The sequence below is a fragment of the Lepus europaeus genome, chromosome 16, assembly GCF_033115175.1.
Source record: "Lepus europaeus isolate LE1 chromosome 16, mLepTim1.pri, whole genome shotgun sequence".
Taxonomy (NCBI): Eukaryota; Metazoa; Chordata; class Mammalia; order Lagomorpha; family Leporidae; genus Lepus; species Lepus europaeus.
In genome coordinates, this window is record NC_084842.1 from 59,304,398 (window position 1) to 59,330,937 (window position 26,540).

A 26,540-nucleotide genomic window follows, 5' to 3' on the forward strand; every position below is an offset into this window, starting at 1 on the left:
GAGGTCCCTGCCCCGCCCCGCGGCCTGCCGAGAGGCCCCGCCCCAGAGCGCCCCGCCCCGCGGCCAGCCGGAGAGGCCCGCCTCCGAGCGCCCCGCCCCGTCCTGTGCCGGGGCCGGCCCGAAAGGCCCCGCCCACGAGAGCCCTGCCCCGCCCCGCGGCCTGCCGAGAGGCCCCGCCCCCGAGCGCCCCGCCCCGTCCTGCCCTGGGCAGCGCCCCCTGGTCCCGGCGGGGCGGCCCCAGGCTGCGCTTTCCCAGCCAGCTGGGCAGCTGTGCTTGGCCAGGCTCTGCGCCACTGGGCCCGGCCGGGGGTGAGTGCAGTCCGGCCCAGGCAGGTTTCGGGATTCGCCGATGCCTTTTCTTCCTTTAGAAGCGCCAGGAAAATCGACAGTCTCCACGGGGAAGAGTCAAGTTCAAGTGCAAGGTCAGCGAGCGCATGCGGCCACGGCGCTGCCTCCGTAGCCGGCCGGTGGGAGTGTCAGGAGCTGCAGACGCACACGGCCACTGACCACCTGTAGAGGGCTGGGTGCGGAGTGTGGGTCAAAGCCCCCGGGCATTCGCCGTGGCGCAGGACACCCGCGTCCGCCAGTGCAGCCTCGGTAAACGACCCGCAGGGACCAGGACGGGCGCCGGAGCGAGCTGAGTGACGCGCAGTAAGTGGCTGGCGGAGAAAGCACCGGGACTTGGAGTCGTCACATGCTGCAGCCACTGAAAGTTTTTGTTGGCATGGAAGGAACCCGTGTGCTTTCCTTCTGTGACTCAGTGCTCAGTGGGAATGCGCGCGTGTGTGTGAGCCATTCCTGTCAGTGCGTGCGCTTCGGGAGAGTCGGGGGAAGTGCACCTGCCCACGGCCTGGTTCTCCTGTTTCTCCCCAACCGCACGCTCTCCTTTCAAAAAAATCACCGATCAGAACATTTAAAAGAAGTATGGCTTTGCTCTCTCCCCTTCAATAGCACTACCATATTTAAATAGTAGGTGGATTCTACTGCGGTTTTTCTAATCTTGCATTAACACACACACACACACACAGACTTTGGGCTGGTTTTAATAGAAATGGCCAGATATTGACATATTTTTGTGCTTTTTCCCCTACTTATATTCCATCTTCCTTGGTGAATACATATCAAAGTCACTCTTCTAAGACCTACATATTATATATATATATAATATATATAATATGTATGTATTATATATGTATATACTTTAAAGATTTCTTTATTGGGGCCAACACCATGGCATAATGGGTTAAGCTTGCCATTTGTGGAGTGAACCAGTGGATGGAAGATCTCTCTCTCTCTCTCTCTCTTTTTTTTGACAGGCAGAGTGGACAGTGAGAGAGAGAGACAGAGAGAAAGGTCTTCCTTTGCCATTGGTTCACCCTCCAATGGCCGCTGCGGCCGGCACACTGCGCTGATCCGAAGGCAGGAGCCAGGTGCTTCTCCTGGTCTCCCATGGGGTGCAGGGCCCAAGCACTTGGGCCATCCTCCACTGCACTCCCTGGCCATAGCAGGGAGCTGGCCTGGAAGAGGGGCAACCGGAACAGAATCCGGCTCCCCGACCGGGACTAGAACCCAGTGTGCCGGCGCCACTAGGCGGAGGATTAGCCTGTTGAGCCACGGCGCCGGTCAGATATCTCTCTCTCTCTCTCTCTCTCTCCTCTCTCTCTCCTCTCTCTCTCCTCTCTCTCTCCTCTCTCTCTCCTCTCTCTCTCTCTCTCCTCTCTCTCTCTCCTCTCTCTCTCTCTCTCTCTCTCTCTCTCTCTCGTAAAGAGTGAGAGGCAGACAGAGAGAAAAAGAGATCTGCCATCTTCTGGTTCACTCCCCAAGTGGCTGCAACAGTCGAGGTCAAAGCCAGGAGCCCAGAACTCCACCTGTGTCTCCCACATGGCTGGCAGTGGCCATCTTCCTCTGCCTTCCCCGGTGCATTAGCAGGGAGCTGAGTCAGAAGTGGAGCAGCTGGGTCTCAAAGTGGCGCCCATATGGGATGCTGCTATGGCAGTCAGCAGTTTAAACCCTAGTGCCACAGTGCCGGCCCCCGTGTTATATTTTGTAGTAAGTCCGTATCAAGTGTGTTCAATCATCTTACTGATCATTTCCAATTCCTTCATTATCTTTTCCATATTAAACTTCAAAAACAAAGCTAATCAATATCTGTTATGTCTATTCACAGAAAATCTGAAAGATTACTTAGTGTGAGTGTGGGTGGAAATTGCTCCACATGGCTAGCAACCTTTTTGAGTTATGCCAGGGTTTAGAATGCTAATATTTGGCTTCTGGGCTCAGTTTTCCACCTCTAAAATAGAACGCAGCCCTCTGTACCATGCCTTCCGGTTCTGTGCGTGTGAGCAGGCTGTGTCCCAGGGGTAACAGGTGTGTTGGGTGTGCCATCAGCACCAACAGCCCTGCTTGGGGCTTCTGTACCTGCCTGCCGACAGACAGCAAGCGTCTTGGCCACACCTCCTGTGTCTGCCCTACCAAATGGCAGCAGCCCAATAAGACATGCTCCGTTTAAAGGGATTGTTTCCTTTTATCTTTTGGCCCAAATCACACCTATCCAATAAGCAGTAGCAACCAAGCAATCCTAGCAACAAGGGCTTTTTTGCTGTTTTGTTTTGTTTGTGCCAGTTACAAATCACGTTCTTTTACTGAAATGGAACTGCTTCCAGGCCTAGCAGGTTTTTACTTTAGACATTTGGTTTCCATGCTACTTAAGCTTTTAAAATCTATTTAAATGATCCTGGAGTGTTTTAAATAAATAGAAAAGTGGAGAATAAAAAAATACTTAGCATTTATTTGTTCTTAGTAAAAAGTACTAGAATGACACCTAGATTTAACAGATTTTTTTCCTTTGCTTGTATTTTAGAGCCTTCTTTTAAAAGAAAAAAATGTTACAGGTAAGTTTGAAGCCCTGTCGCTCGCACGTGTCACCTTCCCTGCAGGTAGCTATTGTCCTGAGGTTGCTGTGAAATATTCCCCTCCCATGATTCTTCATGTTTTCTGCACAGACCCTCACCTGTAAACCTACTTGGAGTTGTTTTTCAATGTTTTCAAATTTTATAAATAACATTCCATACGCTTGTCTATTCAACATTATGTTTTTGTTTTTTGTTTTTTTGACAGGCAGAGTTAGACAGTGAGAAAGAGAGACAGACAGAAAGGTCTTCCTTTCCATTGGTTCATCCCCCAAATGGCCACTACGGCCGGCGCGCTGGGCTGATCCGAAGCCAGGAACCAGGTGCTTCCTCCTGGTCTCCCATGCGGGTTTAACAATCATCCATGTTCACATCTGTGGTTCTGGGACATTCATTTCAAAGTCTTTATAGTATTTCATTGTATGAATATGCCATGATTTATCCATACCCCAACTGATGGACACTTGATATATTTCATTCAATTACACCTAAATAGCCATGGATATCTTTGTATGTATTTTTTTTTAAATTCAGTTATTTAATTAATTTATGTATTTTTATAGAGAGGCAGAGAGAGAGAGAGAGGTCTTCCATCCCCTGCTTCATTCCCCAGATGCCTCTGACAGCTGGGCCTGGGCCAGGCTGGAGCCAGGAGCCAGGAGCCAGGAGCTCAATGCCACTCCTCCACATGAGGACCACCTAAACCTTTCCCTGCTGCCTTCCAGGGTGTGCACTAGCGGGGAGCTGGAACTGGGAGCTGGAACTTGAATCTAGGCACTCTGATATAAGGAATGTGGGCATCCCAAGCAGGGTCTTAACCACTGTGCCAGACACTGACCCCCTTTGTGTCCCAGAAATGGAACTGCTGGGCCACCTCTACCATACATTGGCAAACTGCCCTTTACTGTGGTCTAGCCGTTTATTGAACAGAACTTCTAAAATCATGAACTCTGCACCAAGTACTGCTCTAGGAACTGGGAAGACAAGGAGGAGTGAAGCAAGAACTCACATTTGGTAGAGAAGGAGACAGACCTTAACAAGACAACCTGTCAGCAGTGGAGTAAGGAAGGGTGTGGAATCTGCAGGGCATAGGGAATGCTGAGTGGGCCCAGCTATGCTGAGGGCAGGCCTGGGTGATGAAAGGACATCCCAGTGGACATTTAGGGAAGGAAGGGAGTGAGCAGTGGTGGCACCAGGGGACAATCTTAGGCAGAGTGAACTTGGAGACCAGTGTGGGAACAGGGTGGTGAGGCCAAGTGGAAGGAGATGAGGCCAGAGAGGAGAGAGAGAGAGGCCAGGTGGAGTCAGGGCCTTGCAAACCTCACTTGGGATTGGGGATCCCTACTTTAGAGGAGAAGGGAAGTTTTACAGTTTTTTGAGTAGGAGCTGTAGTGTTTTTCTAGCATCTTCATCTAGCTGGGATGTAGAGCACGTGATGGGCGAGTGGAGGATCGGTGGAGACAGGGAGGCCACTTAGGGGGTCATGGCGGTTATCCATGTGAGAGACGAAGATGGCTTTCACTGCCACCGGAGTGGAGGGGGTGTGAGAAAAGCCCAGCACAGTTTGCTATGGACTCGCTGTAAAGTTTGAGCAGAAGAGAAAGGAGTCACCAATCGCTCTGAGGAAGAAGAGAGGCATCACTTAGTGGGATGAGGAAGGGTGGGGAAGGGGCAGTTCTGGGAGTGAGGCAGTGAGTATTCAAGTGTTTGGTTTTCAACAAGAATGGTTTAGCAGAGGGTAGATGTGAGAGTCTGGTCTGGAGATTGTCCCAGCGAATAGATGGTTCTCAAGTCATGGACCAGGATGACAGAGCATGGGCTGAAAAAACAAAGAGGCTGCAGACTGAGCCTTGGGTGTTCCATGTCAGAGAGATAAGGGGGACCCAGAGGAGCCTGGGAAGGAACATTGATGAGTTAGGAAAATCAGGGTTGGAGGGGGAGAGTGTGGGGGCCCAAGAAACAAGTAAGAAAACTTTTCGAGATCTTCCTACTGTGTTAAATGCTGCTGATGTTTCAATGAGGTTAAAATTGAAAAATCAACCATTGGGAATATGGTGGTCATTTAGTTACCTTGAAAAAAGCTATTTCTCTTGAGTGGTGGGGAGGGAAACCTTACTGAAGTGGATTTGAGAGAATGGGAAGAGCTTAATTAGAGACAATGGGTAAAACAGCTCTTCCATGGGTTTTGGAGTAAACAGGAGGAGGAGGTTTTGGGTTCAAAGGAAGGACTTTAAAAAAAATTGTGGACTTTAAAAAAAATTGTAGCGTGGTGTGCTAATTGGAATAATATGGAAAGGTGTCGAGCAGAAAACTTCTGATGCAGTGGAAAGAGGATGCTATGGTTTGGGTAGGGTTGGACCATCTCTCCTGAGGGTTTGTGGGTTGGGAGCTTGGTCCCCAGAGAGGCAGTGTAGAGGTGGGCCTTCGTAGGTGGGCCTAGAACAACATACCTAGGCCATTGGGGTGCTGCCCTAGGAAGGAATTAGTGTAGTTCTCACAGGACACTGGTTGGTAGCTACAAGAGCAGGCTGCTATAAAAAGGGTGAACCTGACCCCTGGCTTCCTGTCCATGCGTTCCTCGCCATGATGCCATCTGCCATGTTGTGACATAGCCAAGGGGCCCTTGTCAAAAGGCCAGCACCATCTGATTGGACCATCCAACCACCAAAATCGTGAGCCTCTTGACAAGTTACTCAGCCACAGAGATTTTGTGATAGCCACAGAAAATGGACTGAAACAGAGGATAATTATGGGAACGATCTTGAGTAAACAAGCAGGAAGGGGACCCAGTGCTCTACAGGGAGGGACTGGCTCTTGACCTAGAATTCACTGAGAAGGACAGAGCAGGTGCAGATAGGCTGGTAGAGTTTGGGGGAAGGATGTGGAAATGTTCTTCTATGACATCTATTTTCTTCATGGAAATGAAGCATCAGCCAGGGTGAGGAAGGAAGGAGAGATCGGAAGTGTCCAAGAGAGGAGAGCAGGAGAGGGAAGGGTGTGGAAGAGTGGTTGACAGAGTGGCAGAATTGCTGCTCCCTCTTGAGGCTGGAACCCAGTCATGAATTTCCAGTGAGGCAGTCAGCACATGGAAACATTTCCTCCAGCTCTGATTAGCCATCAAGCTCAGTGTATTTGGATTTACCAGGGATGTGGAGAGAGGAGTGAGGGAGCTTAGAGTGAATGCAGAGTAGTAGTAGATGAAAGGGCTGGGCCTTGATCTTTTGGGTCAGCAGTGGGGCTGGGGAATGGTTGGCCTCAGAGGCAAAGCCTGGGAGGTGGGATGCTGGAAGGTGGGATGCTGGCAATGCAGATGACGGAGGTGGTACAGCCACTGGGGATGGTACCCAGGCTACAATAAGGGGGTGCATGGCTGAGGTGCTAGCAGGACAAGATCATCCAAAGGAGAGTGTCAGGGGAGTGGACGATTCTCTGCAGAGGTCTTGCAGTCGCTAGAATTATGAATGGGTGGTACTGGACTGGGGGCGGTGCTAAAATACTCCACGGGATGATGGGTTTAGCAGATAACTACAACCGACGAGGTAGGTTTCGAGGGTGGAAGGAAGGTATAGTGATCTGCTAGTCACTGGGGGCACTGAGGACATCTTCACCGCTCTGTAGACCCTGGGGTGGCCTGAGAAAAAAGCCCACTAGAGGGCGCTGTGCTCAGGAGCGGGTGCAGGTCCTGATGCTCGCGTGGTTGGTGGTGGGATGGAAGCCTTTGAAAACTTATAAAACAACACTCATGCCTGGCTCCTCTCAGGCCGTTTAAAGCTGAATCTCTGGACTTGTTTGCGAGCTCCTCACGTCTTCATCAACACCGGCTATGATTAGCTGTTTTCAGTTTAGTCCATGTCAGCGGTGGGTGTACAGCAGTGTCTCTGGTGGTGGGTCCTGGTTCCTTGGGTTCCTGTGAGGACGCACACCTCTTCATCTCTTTGAGCTGTTGCTTTGTCCCTTCTCTGTTATCCGTATGTTTGTACCTTTGCTCATTCCCCTATCTCCGCTCGGTTAGTCAGTCATTTTTGTTCTGCTCTGTAGGGAATCTTGACCCGTTATTATATGTTACCTGGTTATATAGCAACTCTTTTATGGTTATGTGTGTTGCAAATACCTTCTCCCAGTCTGTGGCTTGTCTTTTTTTAACTTAGAGGCAAATTTAGTTTTAATGTCAATATTTAATACACAAATTTGAGTCCTGGAACTTCTACTTCCCATCCACCTCCCTGCTAATGGGCCTGGGAAGGCAGTGGAAGATGGCTTAAACGCTTGGACCCCTGCCACCCATAAGGGAGACCAAGATAGAGTTCCTGGCTCTGGTTTTAGACTGGTCCAGTCCTGGTTGTTGCAGCCATTTGGGGAGTGAACCCGTGGACGGATTTCTTCTCTCTGTCTCTCTCTCTCTCTCTGTTACTTTGCCTTTAAGTAGATGAAAATAAACATTCATCAATCTTACTCTATGCTTTGTGCATTTTATGATATTGCTAACTGTCATATAACTCATTTCAGAGCTACTGGTGGGGGCCAGCTCTGTGGCACAGCTCTGATCGTTGTGGCCACTTGGGGAGTGAGCCAGCGGGTAGAAGACCTCTCTCTCTCTCTCTCTCTCTCTCTGTAATTCTGCCTTTCAAATAAATAAATAAATAACTTTTTTTTTTTTAAAAAGCTACTGGTAACCACTAATATTTATTTATATTTTTGGGGAAAAGATAAAGGCGGTTTTAAAAGAATAAAAATCACCAAAAACAGCATTTTGTTTATGCTTCTATTGGGACAGTGCATTTGCTGGCCTTGGACTAGGTTATTTTACTTGTACACTTGTGGCACTGGTTTTAAAGAATTAACGTTATCCCTGTGCCTAGTACAAAATGCAAACAGGATAAAAGGATGTAAAATGGTAAACAAAAACCACTCCCTCAGTTCTGCTTAAAGGTAACATTCTTTTTTTTTTTTAAGATTTATTTATTTATTTGAAAAGCAGAGTTAGAGAGAGGCAGAATCAGACAGAGGGAGAGGTCTTCCATCCACTGGTTCACTTCCCAATTGGCTGCAATGGCTGGAGCTGTGTTGATCTGAAGCCAGGAGCCAGGAGCCTTTTCTGGGTCTCCCACATGGGTGCAGGGGCCCAAGCACTTCGGCCATCTTCTACTGCTTTCCCAGACCATAGTAGAGAGCTGGATCAGAAGAGGAGCAGCTGGGACTCGAACCAGCGCCCATATGGGATGCCCAGCACTGCAGGCAGGGGCTTTATCTGCTATGCCACAGAACCAGCCCAAAGGTAAGATTCCTCAATATCCTTTGTCCGCATAGCTTGGGGCAGCAGCAGTCTCCTTGCTCGCAGTTCTGGAGGCCAGAAACCCACGTCAGGTTGTAGGCAGGGCTGTGCCCTCTCTGCCTCCTGTGGTCCCAGTGACTGCCATGCCTCAACCCCGCCTGTTCAGAGGGCCTGCTCCTCGCTGGGTGTCTCCTCCGGGTGCATCGCCAAAGGCAGCATGGTTTGATGCTTGTGCACACAGACCCGGGGGCCAGACTGCCTGGGTTCAAGCCCTAGCCCCACATCTACCCAGCAGTGCCATTACCTAACTGCTCCTGTCCTGAGCTGAATGTGGATGGTGAGAGTACTTAGCTCGTGGCACCTTTCTGAGGATTAACTGAGCTAAAACTTGCCACGTGCTTGGAACAAGACGGTAACCCAGGTAAAGATGTGGCGACTTTTCTGCAAATGATGTCATAGTCCCCATAATGACCTACTGCTTGCTTTTCTTTTTTAGAAAATATTCATGTATTCATTTTCATTTATTTGAAAGGCAGAGAAAGAGAAAAACTAGATCTCTCCCATTAGCTGGCTCACTCCGCCCACTGCCTCCAACAACCAGGGCTGCAGCAAGCTGAAACCAGGGTAGCAGGAGTCAAGTTCATGAGCTGTGCCCTGCTGCCTACCAGGCTGTGTACTAGCAGGGAAGCTGGAATTGCAAGTGGAGCTGGGACTCAAACCCAGATGCTGAGAGATGGAATGCAGGTCTGCCAAACAGCGTCTTAATGCCCGTGCCCAATGCCTGCTGCCGACCAAGCTTTGCTTCACTTAGCGGTATTGCTTGGAGTCTCTGCACGCCAGCGTACGGAAGCACGTGGCTTGCCTAGAATTCCCAAGCCCTGATCAGCGTGACTTCTCTTCTGTGTTGGTCCCTGTTTCAGCTACTGTATATTCATGATCTTCCCTAAACATCGCCAGCACTCCCGCTTTGTGGATGGATACACAGAGTTGCAGGGAGGTTTAGCAAGTTGCCCAAAGCCACGTGCTTACTGAGTGGCCCCGGGAGGAGTTCAGCCCAGTCCTGTTTCTTTGTTCCACTGCCATGGTGTCTCTGCTAGTACCTTTTTTGTGTGTGTGTGTGGCTTTTTGTCTTCCCCTTAAGGACACTTCTCAGGTTTATGGCAGCCTCAAGAATGGTTTTTCTTCTTGTTCCCTAATGTCACCTTGATTATGCAACACCCTCACGACACCCAGGCCACGTGACCAGATCTGCAGTGATGTGAGTGTGCATGTGTGTGTCTTCTTGAGACTTCAGGCCGGTGCTGCCTGAAGTCCCCTGGGAGCCACAGCTAGCCCTGTCCCCTTCTGCCAGCTCCGCACATCTGGCTTGTCAGTGGCACAGGCTGCGGCTGCGATCCAGCTGCCTCCTTGCACGCCGTCGGCTCCCTGCTCCTGTGCAGACTTCCGGATGGGTTCGGTGAGTAAGGGTGAGCAAGCAGGAAGGAGCTGACCTTTCGCTCCTCCGGAAAGCAGAAGTCACTCTTACCCGGATGTCTCTCTCTAAGTCTCCAATTGCAGGGTCTTCGCTTGTTTTTTGTAAAGATGAGATGATAGGAGGCGGTGGGATTTGGGGACTGTTGAGCTCACGGGGTCAGTTCTTTGTAGAACCTCAGTTAAGTGAGACTTCTGGGGAGCAGGGGCACTTGGCTACTGAATTCTCTTGGTTAACCAGACACTCTCTTTTTATGTCAACCCTTGTCGATATCATTCTAAAGTCATTCAAAGTGGTCTTTAGAAAAGTCATCATTGAATTAGTCCCACGGGACCTCAGTGTTATTATTTCAGAATTAAAGATATCTAAGAATACCGAATAAGGATCAGAATGTGGGGAAACAGGAGGCAGTTCCTTCTAGGTGTGGCTCAATGTGTATCAACTTCTAAGCTGACCTGGAAAAGGTGATTTGAAAAAAGCCATGTGTGTTGAGGCAGATAGTTGGCTGTCCCTGGTTGAGATGCCTGTGTCCCACATCAGCGTCCGTGGGTTTCATTCCCAGTTCCAGTTCCTCACCCTAGCTTCCTCCTAACGCACTGGTGATGGCTCAGGTAGCTGGCTGGCTCCCTGCCGTACACTTGGTCAACCTAGATTGAATTCCCAGCTCCTGGCTTCTGCCTGGCCCAGCCCCAGCTGTTGTGGCCATTTGGAGAGTAAAATGGTGCATGGGAGTATTCTCTCTCAAAATAAAAAAAATAATGTGGACTTACGTTTATTTTAAAGTATGCCACTCAGTTAATATAATGCTTAAAAATTACTTGGTAGTGGCTGGCGCCACAGCTCACTAGGCTAATCCTCCGCCTGTGGCACCAGCACACTGGGTTCTAGTCCCGGTCGGGGCGCCGGATTCTGTCCCGGTTGCTCCTCTTCCAGTCCAGCTCTCTGCTATGGCCTGGGAAGGCAGTGGAGGATGGCCCAAGTCCTTGGGCCCTGCACCCCATGGGAGACCAGGAGGAAGCACCTGGCTCCTGGCTTTGGATCAGTGCAGTGCGCCGGCTGCGGTGGCCATTGGAGGGTGAACCAACGGAAAAAGGAAGACCTTCTCTGTCTCTCTCTCTCTTACTGTCCACTCTGCCTGTCAAAAAAAAATTACTTGGTAGTAATAGTTGCAATTATTTTGGAGATGTTAAATATGGTGATAGTAGAAAGCAGGTTTTAAAAGTTCAATAAATATTACCATGGAAAAAATGTTTTCCTTGGCACTGAAATTTTCATAATCTGTTTGCTCGTGTGAATTTACACATTTGATTACTGGTTTCGTTTGCAGCCCAGAAAAACCTGTTTTGCTTTCCGCCTTTGAAAGAGAAATTTCTATTCGGGCGTAATTGCAGGAAGGGCCGGCAGGTGGCACCAAACCGTTTCTAAGGCACTGCTTTCCTAAGGGCTTGTTTTGGGCAAGCACATACTTCTTGCATTTAGGTATTACTTCTCTTCTTAAAAAGAACACTTGATAAGTGACAACACTTTTTCAAAGGATGGCAGGAAAATACTAACAATTACGTAGGAAACAGGTAGCATTTCCTTGAAATCTTTGCAAAATGATTTTGTGTTTTTTTTAAAACATGAATTGCACCCGACAGTGAAAAAAACAAAAACAAAAACCAAAAAACGCGATGTGGTTTTGGCAGATCTGAAACAACCGGGAATATGTGCGAGGGAAAGAAAACCAACTCGAGTTATTCCTTTCTCCTGCTTTGGCCTGCTCTGTTTTCTCTCTTATATCTGGTTCTTTGTTGTCAGTAGTACTTACAGTAGTTGGCACCACTGATTTAGCACTGGTCACGTGTTACCTTTTTTTTTTTTTTTTAATAGGACGTGTGTTCCATCTCCCCTGTCACGTGATGATAGCTTTTTGGTCTGTATCTGTGGCTAGTTCGGAAGCTTTTTGCAAGGAGGAATTATGTTGGTTCCAGTCCCATGCACATCCCAGCACCTACTGCCTAGCTCGGCGCTGGCACAGGGTGAACTCTGGGTAAGCACTTATTAAACAGAGGGAAGGGCAGGGACAGACCCCTCCTAACCTCCAGCCACGCAGGGCCCAGCAGCTCTCACCTACAGCCTGACGAATGAAGCTCTGTTTCTCTTGCCTACCTGTGTGTCGACTTGGTTATGCAGTCTCTCCTACGCTTACCTCCCCAACACTGTTTCCTGGTCTCCCTGGTCGTTCTAATTTTTCTAAGTCCTATCCACCATTGTTTTCACTGAAATAAAGCTTGTTTTATCCGGCCTTTTTTTCTCCCTCTTTTCATGTGATGCACAAAAAAAAAAAAAAAAAAAAAAAAAAGAAAGAAAAAAAACCCACGAATTTCTGCTGTTAATTCTTTTTAAAATATTATTTACTTGAGAGGCTGAGAAACAGATGGACAGAGAGCGAAAGCTCCTCGCTGTGGGTTTGCTCTCCAAATGCCCACCATGGCCAGGGCTGGACCAGGTAGAAGACGGGAACCAGGAACTCACTCTGGCTGTCCCACAGGGGTGGCTGGGACCCAATTACTTGAGCCATGGCCACCGCCTCCCAGCATCCATATTGGCAGGAAGCTGGAGTCAGGATCTGGAGCTGCAAATAGAACCCAGGTCAAATCTGGGACAAGGGCATCTTAACTACTAGGCCAGATGATTGCCCCTAAATTTATCTTTTAATTAATTTTAATTTATCTTTTAATAAATTTTAATTTATTCTTTTAATTCTGTTCCCATGCACTCTTTGAAGTCCTCTTGTATGTATTTGTATTCCAAATAATTTACAAACATGTTTCTTTATAAAATTTTTTTACATTGTCAGTGTTTAAAAATAAAGGTTGAGATAAACTTTTGAGATTATAAAACGTGCTCAACTTAGTAATTTTAGAAATATTTGAAAGTGTAAAAAAGGAAGTTACATCCATCTGTGCTTCAGAGAAATCATTGTTAGCATTAGGTATATTTCTTCACATTCTTTTTTTCCCCTGAAGGTGTGTATCTTGTGCATATATATAGGAGAGTCCTACCACACATGCAGTTTTATATTCTTCTATTCACTTAACATTATAGTGCAGTTTTTTCCAGAGTGCAATATTTGAAGTTCCGTGTTATTTCATGTTGTGGGTATACTACAATTGATTTAACCGTGGTCCACACTAGAAATCAGGTTTTCCAATTTTTCAGCATTTCCTGAGCACCCTCATAGTCTGTGTGTGTGTGTGTGTGTGAGAGAGAGAGAGAGGGAGAGAGAGAATCTCTGATTATTCCTTTAGAAAATTCCTAGAAATGGAATTGCTAAAGTAAAGGCAGGCATGTTTTAAAGGAATTCATATAAATGACCAAATGATCTGTTAGCAGGGCTGTGTGAATTTTTCATTCCTGCCTGCAAAGTAAATGTGAGTTCTAGCTTTAGTTCCCATCCCCCAACACTGGGAATTTTGATTTTAAATTTCCCCGACTTGTAAGTGAAAAAAAAATCATGCCCTAAAAGAAATCTTGCAAGAAATTCACTATATCTTTTATGTTTTAATAAATTATACTCTGACATTCTATTCCTAAATGTTTTATTTTGCAGCCCGAAAAAGAACATTTTCCTGTATAATCAAATAAAACTATTATAAATCTGGCATTCATTTCTTAATAATATCTAATGTGTGCTCCATCTCAGAGCCCTGAGTCTGCTCACTCTCATTATTCAATGATCTTTAGACACTGGATCTGTCTAAACTGAATTCCAATCCAAAATTACCAGTTTCATCTAGACATTACATGCTATTGTGCTTAAATACACAGTTTTATTTTGACGAGATTGGACATTATTTATATTATTGGCTACTGATATTTTTGTAAATTATCTGAGCAAATAATACGTTCTATTTAATTTTGGTGCTGACATTTTGAAAAACATAGATAAAAGAACTAAGGGAAAAACAAAACCCCCTAATAATATTACCATGCAAAGATATTAACTGTTAATAACTTGACATATACCTTACTAAATTTTCCACATGTGTGTGCATATATTTACTTTGATATTGTAAAAATAAACTGCGCTTTGTTACACACATGTAGATAATAAACATGCTTTCATGGAATTAGATTTTCATTATTTTTAAAGGTCATTTATAACAGCAGTTATATGAATATGCTATAATTTATGTGATGACCTGCTATTTTTGCATAATTAGAGTTCTTTTTCAGAAGTTAATTTATTTTGTGCTGCTCTCTCTTTGGTATTCTCTTCTTGGTACTATTAGTTTTCAATGGCTTCTTTTGAGTTCTCCACATTGATAATCACATAATGTAAAAAACAGAGAAAATTTTATTTCTCCTTTCCAATATTTCTTCCTTCCATTTTTGACCTTATTACAATGGCTAGAATTTCTAGAAAGAACAGTGTTAAACAACAGTGTGCACCCATGGCACTGGCTTCAATGGAAAAGCACTGGGGTGTGATATTGGTTGAAGTTAAATATTTGAGATATTCCTTGTCAAGTTTTCAATATACTCAGACCTTTTTACTGTCTAGTTTAATCTCAGTTGCATTTTGATCAAGAATTAGTGCTGTATTTTGCCAAATAAATTTTAACATCTATGGAGATAATCATCTTTTTTTTTCCTTTTGACATATTGATGTATCATTGTCATAGATTGACTATCAATAGACTAATTTTACAATCCCATCAACATCCTAATTACTCATTGGCTATTATTCCTTCAGGACATAGATTGTTTGGAGTTTCTTAATTCTGACCTTCTATTTATCGTCCTACCTCCAATAACTGGAATTTATTCTTTTCATTTGTATTTTCCAATTACTCTTCACATACTGAAACTTATATTTTTCAAATAACATTTTGCATCAATTGGTATCTGTAGCTTCCTCCCAGGCAAAGATCCCTCTTACTCTCTTTTTTCTTTAACCTAGAAGCCTTTTATTTAAGGTATATGTAAACTTCATGCATTTCATATATACAAATTTAGGAACATAGTGATTCTTCCCACCCTACCCTCCCTGCTGCCTGCTCTCCCATCCTTCTTCCTCCTCCCCCTCCTGTTACCAATATTGTTTACAAAGATCTGTTTCCAATCAGCTTTATCACCTAAGATTAACCCTACACTAAGTAAAGAGTTCAACAAATAGTATGAAGGAAAAAAACCTGTTCCTCAACAGTTGAGACAAGGGCTGTTAAAAATCATCGCATCAGCCGGCGCTGCGGCTCACTAGGCTAATCCTCCGCCTGCGGCGCCAGCACACCGGGTTCTAGTCCCAGTTGGGGCGCCGGATTCTGTCCCGGTTGCTCCTCTTCCAGGCCAGCTCTCTGCTGTGGCCACGGAGTGCAGTGGAGGATGGCCCAAGTGCTTGGGCCCTGCACCCGCATGGGAGACCAGGAGAAGCACCTGGCTCCTGCCTTCGGATCAGCGACCCCAGCGTGCCTGCCCCCGCAGCCGTTGTGGGGTGAACCAACGGCAAAGGAAGACCTTTCTCTCTCTCTCTCTCTCTCTCTCTCACTGTCCACTCTGCCTGTCAAAAAAAAAAAAAAATCATCGCATCTCAAAGTGTCAATTTTACTTCTATAGATTACCTTTTGGGTACTCTACTAGTTACCACAGATCAGGGAGAACATATGGCATTTGTCTTTTTGGGACTGCTTATTTCACTAAGTAAAATAGTTTCCAACTACATCCATTTTTTTGCAAATGACAGGATTTCATTTTTTTTTTACCACTGTGTAGTATTCCACATACCAGGCAATGATCTTAACACACTTTTACTGTACCCTTCCCCTTTCCTCCCACAATCCAGACATGCCAAATTTCTTGTTATCATTCGCAATTTTAGCTCCAGATACTTATTAAAATTTTTTGTTATCAATACTTACTGAAATTTAGCAATAAATTTCACTTCCTTTGGTAGGTATTCCTTCTTGCATCTCTGTTTTTTGGAGTCAATTTCTTTTGGAGTCCATCTTCTAGGAATTTAAATATGAACTTATCTTCCATTTTCTTTTAGCCTTTCTTTTATATGGTCTATCTTTTTAGCCTTCTGTGCTGAGTGTTGGGAAAAGTCTTCTTGGTTGTAATTTTCTCATCAGCAGTAACATTTTGCAATTCAACTTATCCAATGCGTTTTCCATTTCCACTATTAAGTTCTTGATTTTCATGGTTCCTACTCCATTCTTTTTTAGCATCTTGCCTCTTTCTGAGGATAGCTATTATAAATGTCTATCGCTCTTGTATGTCTGTTGCCTTGGGTATTAACTTCTCTCTCATCCGGAGTTTGTTTCCTTTTATCATAGTGTTCACTTGTGTCTTGGTTCTTGATTGTGCAACCCAGATTGGATCTAAGGCTCCTTCTAAAAGTGCTTGTTGATTTGTTTTCACAACCTCCTTGCTGGGAGGGTGGATCAAACCACTCAGTGTTAAGTTTCTATTGCTGCTGTCACAAATTACATAGTCATTTAAGCAGTATACATTTTGGATCTTACCGTTCTGCAGGATGGAGGTCTAACAAAGGTGTTGGTGGGCTAAAATCAAGGGGTTGGTAAGGCTGCATTGTTTTTGGGGGCTGCAGGGAGTGGGATCCATTGACTCACCTTCCTGGGCTGCTGGAGGCTGCCCACACTCCCTGGTTCACGACCCCCATCCTGGATCTTGAAGCCAACAATGGTGGGTGGAGTCATTCTCCAACCACATCACTCTGACCTCCTCTTCTGCCTCCCCCTTTCACTTAAGGGCCCTCGTGGTTACATTGGGCACACTTAACTAGTCCAGGATAATATTCCTATTGTTAAGGTCAGCGGAATTGCAACCATAATTCTACCCACAGAGTTAGTTCCCCTTTCCATATCACAAGGCATATTCACAAGCTCTGGGGATGAGGAAGTGAACAGCTTTGAGGGGTCAGTGTTCTCTCTGTCATGGTCCAATCTTCCTTTGGATGTCGGAGATGTCTCTTAGTTTCAGTCTCCTAAGGGCTTCTCTTCTTGCTTGTCTGTGCATTGTGTGTGTGTGCACTGACATACCAGGTACTTCCAAAAGTTCATGGAAAAGCAGAAATAAAGATCAGTTTTTGATGCAACAAATTGGAAATCCATGCATAGTGTTTTTATAATATGCATTTTCCATAAACTTTTTGAAGATCTCCCTCTGTGTGTCCGTGTGTAAATTCTCAGTATTTCTATTTTTATAATTTTGGTCATCTCAGGAATTTAGGGCAAAAGGAAGAAGCATATAACACCACCCTCTTGGTTCCCATAATATTTAATGTTTGTATTTGAAAATATGATTTTTCAGTTGGCGCCATGGCTCACTTGGCTAATCCTCCACCTGTGGTGCCAGTACCCCGGATTCTGTCCCGGTTGCTCCTCTTCCAGTCCAGCTCTCTGCTGCGGCCCAGGAAGGCAGTGGAGGATGGCCCAGGTCCTTGGGCCCTGCACCCTCAAGGGAGACCAGGAGGAAGCACCTGGCTCCTGGCTTCAGATTGGTGCAGTGCGCCAGCTGCAGCAACCATTTGGGGGGTGAACCAATGGAAAAGGAAGACCTTTCTCTCTGTCTCTCTCTCTCACTAACTCTGCCTGTCAAAAAAAAAAAAAAAAAAAGAAAGAAAGAAAGAAAATATGATTTTTCTTGATCCAGAAGTTACTTAAAACATTTCAAAAAGTGGTGTAAAAAGTTTCTTTTGGAGTCAGAAATAGGACTTTTATAATTTCTGGTTTGGGATATTTATTTTAATAATGTATTTAACCTAATAATCAATTTCAGTAAATGCTTCATGAACCCTGGAGACTTGTGTTAAGAGAGCGAGAGAGAGAGAGAGAGAGAGAGAAACCTTCCATCTGCTGGTTTATTCTTCAATGGCTACAACACAACAGCCGAGGCTAGGCCTGGCTGAAACCAGAAACCTGTAGTTCAACCCAAGTCTCCCAAGTGGGTGGCAGTGACTCAACTACTGGAGCCATCACCCTCTGCCTCTCTTGGTGTGCGTCAGCAGAAAGTTGTAATTGGGAAAGGAGCCTGGACTCAAACCCATGCATTCCCCCCCCCCCCCCCCCCACAGGCAGAGTTAGACAGTGAGAGGGAGAGAGACAGAGTTATAGACAGTGAGAGAGAGAGAAAGCTCTTCCTTCCATTGGTTCACTCCCCTAATGGCTGCCATGGCCGGCGCTGCGCCGATCCGAAGCCAGGAACCAGGTGCCTGGCACAAGCACTTGGGCCATCCTCCACTGCCCTCCCCGGCCACAGCAGAGAGCTGTACTGGAAGAGGAGCAACTGGGACAGCATCCGGTGCCCTGACTGGGACTAGAACCCGGTGTGCCGGCGCCACAGGTGGAGGATTAGCCTAGTGAGCCACAGCGCCAGCCCGAACCCATGCATTCTGACCTCCTGCCCCTATGACCCCATCACCTTGCAGTGACCCTACCTCCTAATACCATCCCACTTGTGATTAGGGTTCAACATATGAACTCTGGGGGCCTGCACACCTTCAGACCACAGCAATGATACATATAGTTGGCTCTTTTTAATCCAAGCCTTAACTGCTAGGCTAAATGCCTCCCCATGTACAATTTTAGATTACCAAACTGGCTAGTTTGAAGGAGGGTGGGGGGGGGGAGGGTAGAATGAAAGAATTGCCCCTTTAAAAGAGAACTGTTTTTTAATAGTCCAATTAAAATGGATCATGGTCATGTAGTTAAGTTTTAAGACAGTTGATCTAAAGTCTTGGTCCAGTAAGTTAAATGTCTATGCTTTTGCTGGGACCATTTCTATGAATTTAGAAGAGTAGTCTCAAAAAACTGAGCACATGGTATAGACAGTTTGCATACACCCCTGCTCTACCATTCACAATTCTCTGTATTATAACATCTGGCATTGTTATATCTGTTACAATTATCGAACCAAAATTGATATATGACTATTATTAACTAAAGGCCATGCTTCACGTTAGGGTCTTGGTGTAGGGTCTGTGCGTTTTGCCAGGTGTGCAATGGCACGTCTCCACCATCACAGTGTTATACAGAACAGTTTCACTGCCCTCAAAATTCCCCCTGTGCTCCACATATCCATCCCTGTCCCCACTCTTCCCCTGGCAACCACTAATCATTTTACTCTCTCTTTAGTTTTGCCTTTTCCAGAATGTTCTATAATTGCATTCATGCAGTATGTGGTATTTCAGATCGGTTTCTTTCACTTAGAAATATACATTTATATTTCTTCCATGACTTTTCATGGCTTGGAAACTCACCACTTTTTTATTATTGCATATTGAATTGTATAAATGTTCCAGTTTTTTCTTTTTACCTGTTGAAGGACATCTTGTTGCTTCCAGGTTGGGGCATTTATGAACAAAGTTTCTGTAAACATTCACATGCAGGTTTTTAGGTGGAAATAAGCTTTCAAATCATTTGGGTAAATGTCTAAGAGTATGGTTTCTGGATCATTTGGGAAGGCTATGCTTAAGTTTGTAAGAAACTGTTGAACTCCTACTGCTCTACATCCTTCCCAGATTTGATGTTTTTGGATTTTTGCCATTCTCATAGGTGTGTAGTGCTATGCCATGGCTGTTTTCAGAGGCAGTTTCCTGGTGACTTGTGATGTTGGGTATTTTCTCACAGGTGTGGCTATTTGTGCATGTCTTTACATTAGTGAGTTGTCTGTTATTTGAAATTATGTCATTTGTTTTCTTGTGGAATTTGAGTTCTTTGTATACTTCAAATACAAGATCTTTCAATTTTGTGTTTTGAAAATATATTTGAAAGATTTATTTATTTATTTGAAAGGCTGAGTTAGAGAGAGAGAGAGAGAAAGAGAGAGAATGAATGTCTTCCATCTGCTGGCTCATTCCCCAAGTGGCTGCAATCGCCAGAGCTGGGCTAGTCTGAAGGCAAGAGCCAGGAGCTTCTTCCAGGTCTCTCATGTGGGTACAGGGGCCCAAGGACTGGGGCCATTTTCCACTGCCTTCCCAGGTGCACCAGCAGGGAACTGGTTCCCAGTGGAGCAGCTGGGACTTGAACAGGTTCCCATATGGGATGCCGGTGTCACAGGTGGTAACTTTACCCACTATGCCACAATGGTGGCCCCTGGAAATAATTTCTCCCAATCAGTGGCTTGTCTTTTTATGCTCTTAGTATTGTTTATAAAGCAGAACACTTTAACAAAATCCAACTGAACATTTTTTTTTCATGGATTATATATTTTAAAAAACCTTGAGAGAGCGAGTGAGCAAGTAAGCTCCAATATGCTGGTTTACTCCCCCAGTGCCCATAATGGCTGATCTGGACTGAAGCCAGGAGCCAGAAACTCAATCTCCCATGTAAGAGGCAGGGACCCAATTATCTGAACCATCACCAGTGCCTCCGGGGTCTGCACTAGCAGGAAACTGGAGTGAGTAGCCAGAGATGGGTACCAAACTCAAGCACTCTGATCATGGGCCATGGGCATCTTAACCACTTGGCTAAATGCTCGCTCATGGATTGTGTTTCTGATGTGGGGTCTAAAACACTCAGTGTTGGCTAGATTCTCTGCGCTATTTCCTAGAAGTTTGATAGTTTTGCATTATACACTTATGTCTAGATCCATTTTGAGCTAATTTTTGTGTGTCTTGTTTGTTTGTTTTGCATGTGGATATTTAGTTGTTTCAGACCATTTGTTGAATGACCGTCCTTCCTCCATTGAATTGTCTTTGCTCCTTGGTCAAGACTCAGTTCAGTATATTTGTGCTAGTCTACGTCGAGCTCTCTAGTCTGGTCCATCGATCTGTTTGTTCTTTTGCCAATATCACACTGTTCCGATTACAGGAGCTTTACAGCGAGTCTTTTTTTTTTTTATATTTCATTTCTTTTTGTCTTTTTAAATTTATTTTTTATTTACAATTTTTTATTTTTTTATTTTTTTTGCTTTTTGCTTTTTATTTTTTATTTTAATATTTTTCTTCTTTTTTATAATTTTTTCAGTTTTTTTTTATAGGTTTTTTTTTTTTGTTTATTACAGTAAGTCTTAATGCTGGGTGGTGTCCATTCTCTTTGTTTTTTAAATTCCTTTTATTTCCTGTAAACAGGCAACACTTTGTTTCATTGCATGTCTACTCGTTTTTAAAAGCAGGCATTCTGAGTATTACAGTGAGGTAGCCTCTAGAAATCAGCCTCCCCTCCCTAGGGCTTGCTGTGGTTTGTAGTTTGCTCAGTGACTTTTCTAAACTATTTTTGGAGACTATGCTTGTGTTCATATGTAGTCATTAAATTCTCTGTTCTCTTAGCATAGTAGTCAGCTGTGATCTGAGGTTTCTTTAAACACCTGGAGCAAAACCAAACCCAAACAAAACTTCAGAAACAAGAAACCGAATCTGCTGTCTGCAGATTGGCTCTGTGTTGGAGCACCTGTTCATTGCTGCTCTAGGCTGTTCACAACTTTGCCTTAACCTTCACTCTCTGCTTGCGTGGGGCCTAAAGGTCAGCCAGAGGTGCAAGGTCAGGATTTGCCCAGGTCTTCTCTGTGTCCCACTCTGGGCGTGTGAACAGACATCTACATTCCCTGGTATACCTGGAACTTTCCAAAGCCCGCCTTCTGTGTATCTCCTTTCTCAGCCTCTTCCTTCCCTGGCTTTTTGGTTTGTTTCCTGGTTGCTCCTCTTGGAACCCCTTGCTCCAAGTGGCTGCAGCTAGCAAATTTGCCTTGAAGCGCTTTCAACAAACACTGTCCAAGAGGCTGCTCCATCCCTGAAAAAGATCAGAGGTGTGCGATTGTATGACGCAAGCCAGGCCCAGAGGGGGGTCCTCAGTGACCACCAGACAGGTCAGAACACACAACCGCAAGGCTTTGATAGCAATATCTGTATTGCTTCTTCTGGCACCAGCAGGCTGCATAACTGGGGGTGGGGGGGATATCATGTTAAGTTAAAACTACAATAGTGAGTGAAGAAACCACTGAGATTTCATGCTTGGCAAGTGGAGGTTTGAGAGTAATCATACACTCTTCAGCCTTAATAATACATACTGTATTTCTAGAAGCTGGATTCATATGAAGAGTCTCTGAGGAACAGCAGCAGCCCCTCAGGATAGCTACCACATCATGTACCAAGACAGAGAACCTATTGGAAACTTGCATTTTGTTTGCATCATGACCTTAATCGTGGGAACCATAATTCAGCTGTCTGAGGAACGTGAATTTGCGGTAGACATGTCGAAAAAAGGTCTTACTCATGTTCCAAAAGACCTGCCACCACAAACCAGAGCCTTAGATGTATCTCACAACTATATATCGGAGCTTCGGGCCTCTGACATCAGCCTTCTGTCAAGGCTGAAAATGTTGAAACTTTCCCACAACCGACTCCAGCAACTGGATTTTAGCGTTTTCAAGTTCAACCAGGACTTGGACTATTTGGACTTATCTCACAATCAGCTGCGGGAGCTCACCTGCCATCCTGTTGTGAGTTTCAAGCACTTAGACCTGTCATTCAATGACTTCGATGTCCCGCCCATCTGCAAAGAATTTGGCAACTGGACGCAGCTGAATTTCTTGGGATTCAGTGCCACAAAGTTACAACAATCAGATCTGCTTCCGATTGCACACCTGCAGCTGAACTCCATCCTGCTGGACTTAGGACGGTATCATGTGAAAGAAAGTGAGACAGAAAGTCTTCCAATTCTGAATACAAAAACACTTCACCTTGTTTTTTGCCCAGATAACTTATTCTCTGTCCAAGTGAAAATAGCAGTGAATACTTTAGGGTGCTTACAACTGACCAATATTAAATTGAACGATAAGAACTGTCAAATTTTAATTAAATTTTTATCAGAACTCACCAGAGGGCCAACCTTACTGAATTTTACCCTCAATCACATGGAAACAACTTGGAAATGCTTGGTTAGAGTTTTTCAATACCTTTGGCCCAAGCCCGTGGAATATCTCAATATTTACAACTTAACAATAATAGAAAGAATCAGCAAAGAACATTTTACTTATTCTAGAACGGCACTGAAAGCTTTGAAAATAGAACATATCACAAACCGAGTTTTTCTTTTTTCACAGGAAGCCTTGTACACGGTGTTTTCTGAGATGAACATCAGGATGCTAACCATATCTGATACACCTTTTGTACACATGCTTTGTCCCCAGGCACCAAGCACATTCCAGTTCTTGAACTTTACCCAGAATGTCTTCACAGATAGTATTTTTCAAAAATGTTCCACTTTGGTTAGATTGGAGACGCTTATCTTACAAAAGAATGGGCTAAAAGACCTCGTCAAAGTAGGTCTCATGACTAAGGATATGCCATCTCTGGAAACACTGGATGTTAGCAGGAATTCTTTAGGATCTGAGAGACATGAGGAAAGCTGCACTTGGGCTGGGGGTATACAGGTGTTAAATTTGTCTTCCAATGCACTTACAGACTCTGTTTTCAGATGTTTACCTCCCAAGGTCAAGGTGCTTGATCTCCACAATAACAGAATAACGGCCATTCCTAAAGATGTCACCCACCTGGAGGCTTTGCAAGAACTCAATGTTGCTCTCAACTCCCTCGTGGACCTCCCTGGCTGTGGCCCCTTCAGCAGCCTCTCTCTGCTGATCATTGAGCACAACGCAGTTTCCCATCCATCAGCTCATTTCTTCCAGAGCTGCCAGAAGATTACGTCAATAAAAGCGGGAAGCAATCCATTCCACTGTACATGCGAGCTAAGAGAATTCATCAAAAGTATGGGCCAACTATCGAGTGAAGTGGCGGAGGGCTGGCCTGATTCCTATAAGTGTGCCTACCCAGAAGGCTACAAGGGAACCCTGCTCAAGGACTTTCACATGTCTCAATTATCCTGCAACATAGCCCTGCTGATGGTCACCATTGGGGCCACCGTGCTGGTGGTGGCTGCTTCCGTGACCTGCCTCTGTGTCTACCTGGATGTGCCCTGGTACCTGAGGATGGTGTATCAGTGGACCCAGGCCCGGCACAGGGCTCGGAACATCCCCCTAGTGGAACTCCAAAGAAACCTCCAGTTCCATGCTTTTATTTCATACAGTGAGCATGACTCTGCGTGGGTGAAGAGTGAATTAGTACCCAACCTAGAAAAAGAAGATATCCGGGTTTGTCTCCATGAGAGAGACTTTGTTCCTGGCAAGAGCATTGTGGAAAACATCATAAACTGCATTGAGAAGAGTTACAAGTCCATCTTTGTCTTGTCTCCCAACTTTGTCCAGAGTGAGTGGTGCCATTATGAGCTCTACTTTGCTCACCACAATCTCTTCCATAAAGGATCCAATAACTTAATCCTGATCTTGCTGGAGCCCATTCCACCGAGCAGCATCCCCAGCAAGTTTCATAAGCTGAGGGCTCTCATGGCACAGCAGACTTATCTGGAATGGCCCACAGAGAAGAGCAAGCGTGGACTTTTTTGGGCTAACATTAGAGCTGCTTTTAATATGAAATTAACACAAGTCACTGGAAACAGTGATGTGCAAACTTAATACCAGAAAGTCTGACTTAAGAAACTCCCATTTGCTAGGACTCTGATAGACACTGTGGTTTTTGCTACCGTCTCCACTGTCCCCATGCCTTCAGGAATGCCTTAATGAAAGCCTCGTTCAGCTGAGCTGGGGGGGGGGGGCAAAAATGGTGCCCATTTTCCTTATGATCGATACCTCAGTCTCTTCTGGCTTAACATTCCTTGTCACACTGAAACAGTATTTTTTGAGTAAACATTCAGGCAGCTGGGACCTTTCCTTTCCCCTCTCTTTTCCCAAGCAGATTCCTGGTGAGCAGGGGTATATGTGGCTTATGGCACCAAGGAACCAGTCAATCTCAGAGAAGCCCACATTGGTTATTGCAGCCCCCTGTGGGTCCTCATGGATCTCAGGGTGAGCTGTGCCATCCTGTTCATCACCAGGGCTTGCAAAAAAATTATTCCAGTTACTGAATGTAAGAAAGTGTTTTCAAACGTATGTGTACTTGTTTATTTAATATTTGACCCTGCTACACAAATATTTCATTAACCTGTGAAGACTCATGGCACAATGTTGTGTGTAGAGTCATCCGTTGATATCCATGAGGAACTGGTTCCAGGACCCCTGTAGATACCAAATTCTGCAGAAGCTCAATATAACCTATGTACATCTCCCAGGATTCTTTAAATCATCTCTAAATTATTTCTCATACTCTTACATGTGTGCAATATAAATGCTATGTACATAATTGTTATACAGTATTGCTCAGGGAATAAAGACAAATGTCTGTACATGTTCAGTACAGATGCAGTTTTCCCTAAACTATTTTCTGTGTGCAGTTGGCTAAATCCATGAATGTGCAAACTATAGAAATGGAAGATATGGCCTTGGTCAGTTGGTGATGAGGTGAAAGACATGATGTGCCTGCTTGCCAAGGAAACCCAGATCCGAATGTATATGTTCCTGGATACTCAATGGGACTTTCTGGTTGCCTTAGAATTTTGGTTAAGAGGCAGTAGATGCTCCTGTGTTTCAAAAAGAGATACCAGGCAAGCCAGACTCTACTTAATAAAGGAGAAGAAAGAGACCAGGAACTATCCATCCATATTGTTCACCTCTGGAAAACTGTATCCAAGAGACAACTGAGAGATGCAGTAAGTGGGATTTCAGGCCATGGGGAGATTGCTTGGATCCTTTCCAGCGCCCCACTCCCAGTTTGAAAACTACACAGGAACGGGTGTGCGCATGTTGGGTGCAGCAGATGGGGTGCGATGTGAGAGCTCTGGGAGCAGTTCAGTGAGTGCTCCCTGCAGTTGGGTTGGGGTCGAAGGGGCATCGTGAACCTAGGGACCAGTAAACAGTGCTTGGCAAATATGGGTGTTAAACAGATACCTGTTGAATGAACAGATGCGTTCTTCCCACCTGGAGAATTCAGAGAGAGGTTGGCTTGGGCAGCCCACAATGGCTGAATGAGAGACAGGAAGCAGCGGCTGTGACCTGCCCTCCCATTAGAGGCATGACAAAAGTACCTGAATTTCCTGGGGCCCATGTTGACATGGGAGTGGTAGTTGGGCCTGAGTTATGGTGTTGTGACTCCAGCCAACAGCGTAGGCTGTTAGTGCAAAGGAACTACAGCCGTGAGGACACCAGGTTGGGGAAGTGGTGTGTGGTGGGTAATTGGAGCTGCAGGAGCTAATGTGCCGTTCACATCATGGACCTGTGCAATGTGGGGTATACACAAAACTGCCCAGTAACCCACAGATGTGTGCTGCGAAGCAGCCAGAATTTGGGTTCTGCCATAGCAGGAGGTAAAGGCACGATGGCCTGAATGCCTTCCCTAATAGTCGACAGGGAGATTGGCTTTGCTTCCTGTAGCAGCTTCTCCCTGACTGGAGACCTATGCCATCCAGCACACGAGCAGACGGAGGAAGTGAGGAAATGGAGCAGCCTGTTCCCTCCTCCCAACACTGCAGGAAAGGCCTGAGCTGGGGACAACCAGGATTTGGAATGAGGTGTGGGACTGCTGTTAAATTTTAATCCTGACATAGAAGTGCAGGTGCTAACACGAGTTTTGTCATGAGCATCTATGGCATTTCCTAGGATTTAGGAGTGACGGAGGGACACACCATAGGGCCTGGCTGTAAGGCAGTGGGGAGAGAAGGTAAAGCCCTTCCTTTCTGGACTTCCTTCATTCAATAAGCCAGTTTCCTAAGGGCTAACTATAAATGAACCGGCCTTACTGAAATGCTGTAGGTCGACTTCAGGCGATAGTAGCCTTTTCTTGCTCTCTAGGAGAACACCTGCTTCCCATCCTAGGTCTTCTCCTACATGGCAAGTTATTCTACAGCCTCTGTTGAATGGTGGTACAGGTTTTAAATAATCAGCTTTCCACAAAGTCCTGTGCACATTGAAAATACAGAACTTTAATTTTTTTTTA

At 45.3% G+C, this 26,540-nt stretch overlaps 2 protein-coding genes across 6 annotated transcripts in view; both read left to right on the plus strand.

Moving 5' to 3' along the window:
• The first annotated feature begins 376 nt into the window (after positions 1-376).
• On the plus strand, positions 377-25,188 carry TLR6 (toll like receptor 6). 4 transcript variants are annotated; one of them, XM_062212819.1, is made up of 3 exons: positions 377-422; positions 2,861-2,891; positions 21,676-25,188. In XM_062212819.1, exon 3 carries the CDS (start codon positions 21,740-21,742, stop codon positions 24,125-24,127), a length of 2,388 nt encoding a protein of 795 aa, XP_062068803.1. In that variant the 5' UTR covers positions 377-422; positions 2,861-2,891; positions 21,676-21,739; the 3' UTR covers positions 24,128-25,188. The 4 variants fall into 4 exon arrangements, with proteins under 4 accessions (XP_062068803.1, XP_062068802.1, XP_062068805.1 ...); XM_062212818.1 differs by lacking the exon at positions 377-422 and adding an exon at positions 594-651; XM_062212821.1 differs by lacking the exons at positions 377-422; positions 2,861-2,891 and adding an exon at positions 9,285-9,637.
• The window catches only part of TLR1 (toll like receptor 1), a 51,424-nt gene continuing 25,290 nt past the window's right edge, over positions 407-26,540 (plus strand). Inside the window, exons 1-2 of one of the 2 annotated variants that reach the window (XM_062212814.1) lie at positions 407-422; positions 2,861-2,891. The gene's annotated coding sequence lies outside the window, so the exon portion shown is untranslated. Of the gene's footprint in view, positions 423-595; positions 652-2,860; positions 2,892-26,540 lie in introns of those variants that run through there. The other variant, XM_062212811.1, reaches the window with a different exon arrangement.

Bases quoted from the DNA above. Each gene is read 5' to 3' on its own strand.
- TLR6 (XM_062212819.1), top strand. From the start codon at position 21,740: ATGTACCAAGACAGAGAACCTATTGGAAACTTGCATTTTGTTTGCATC.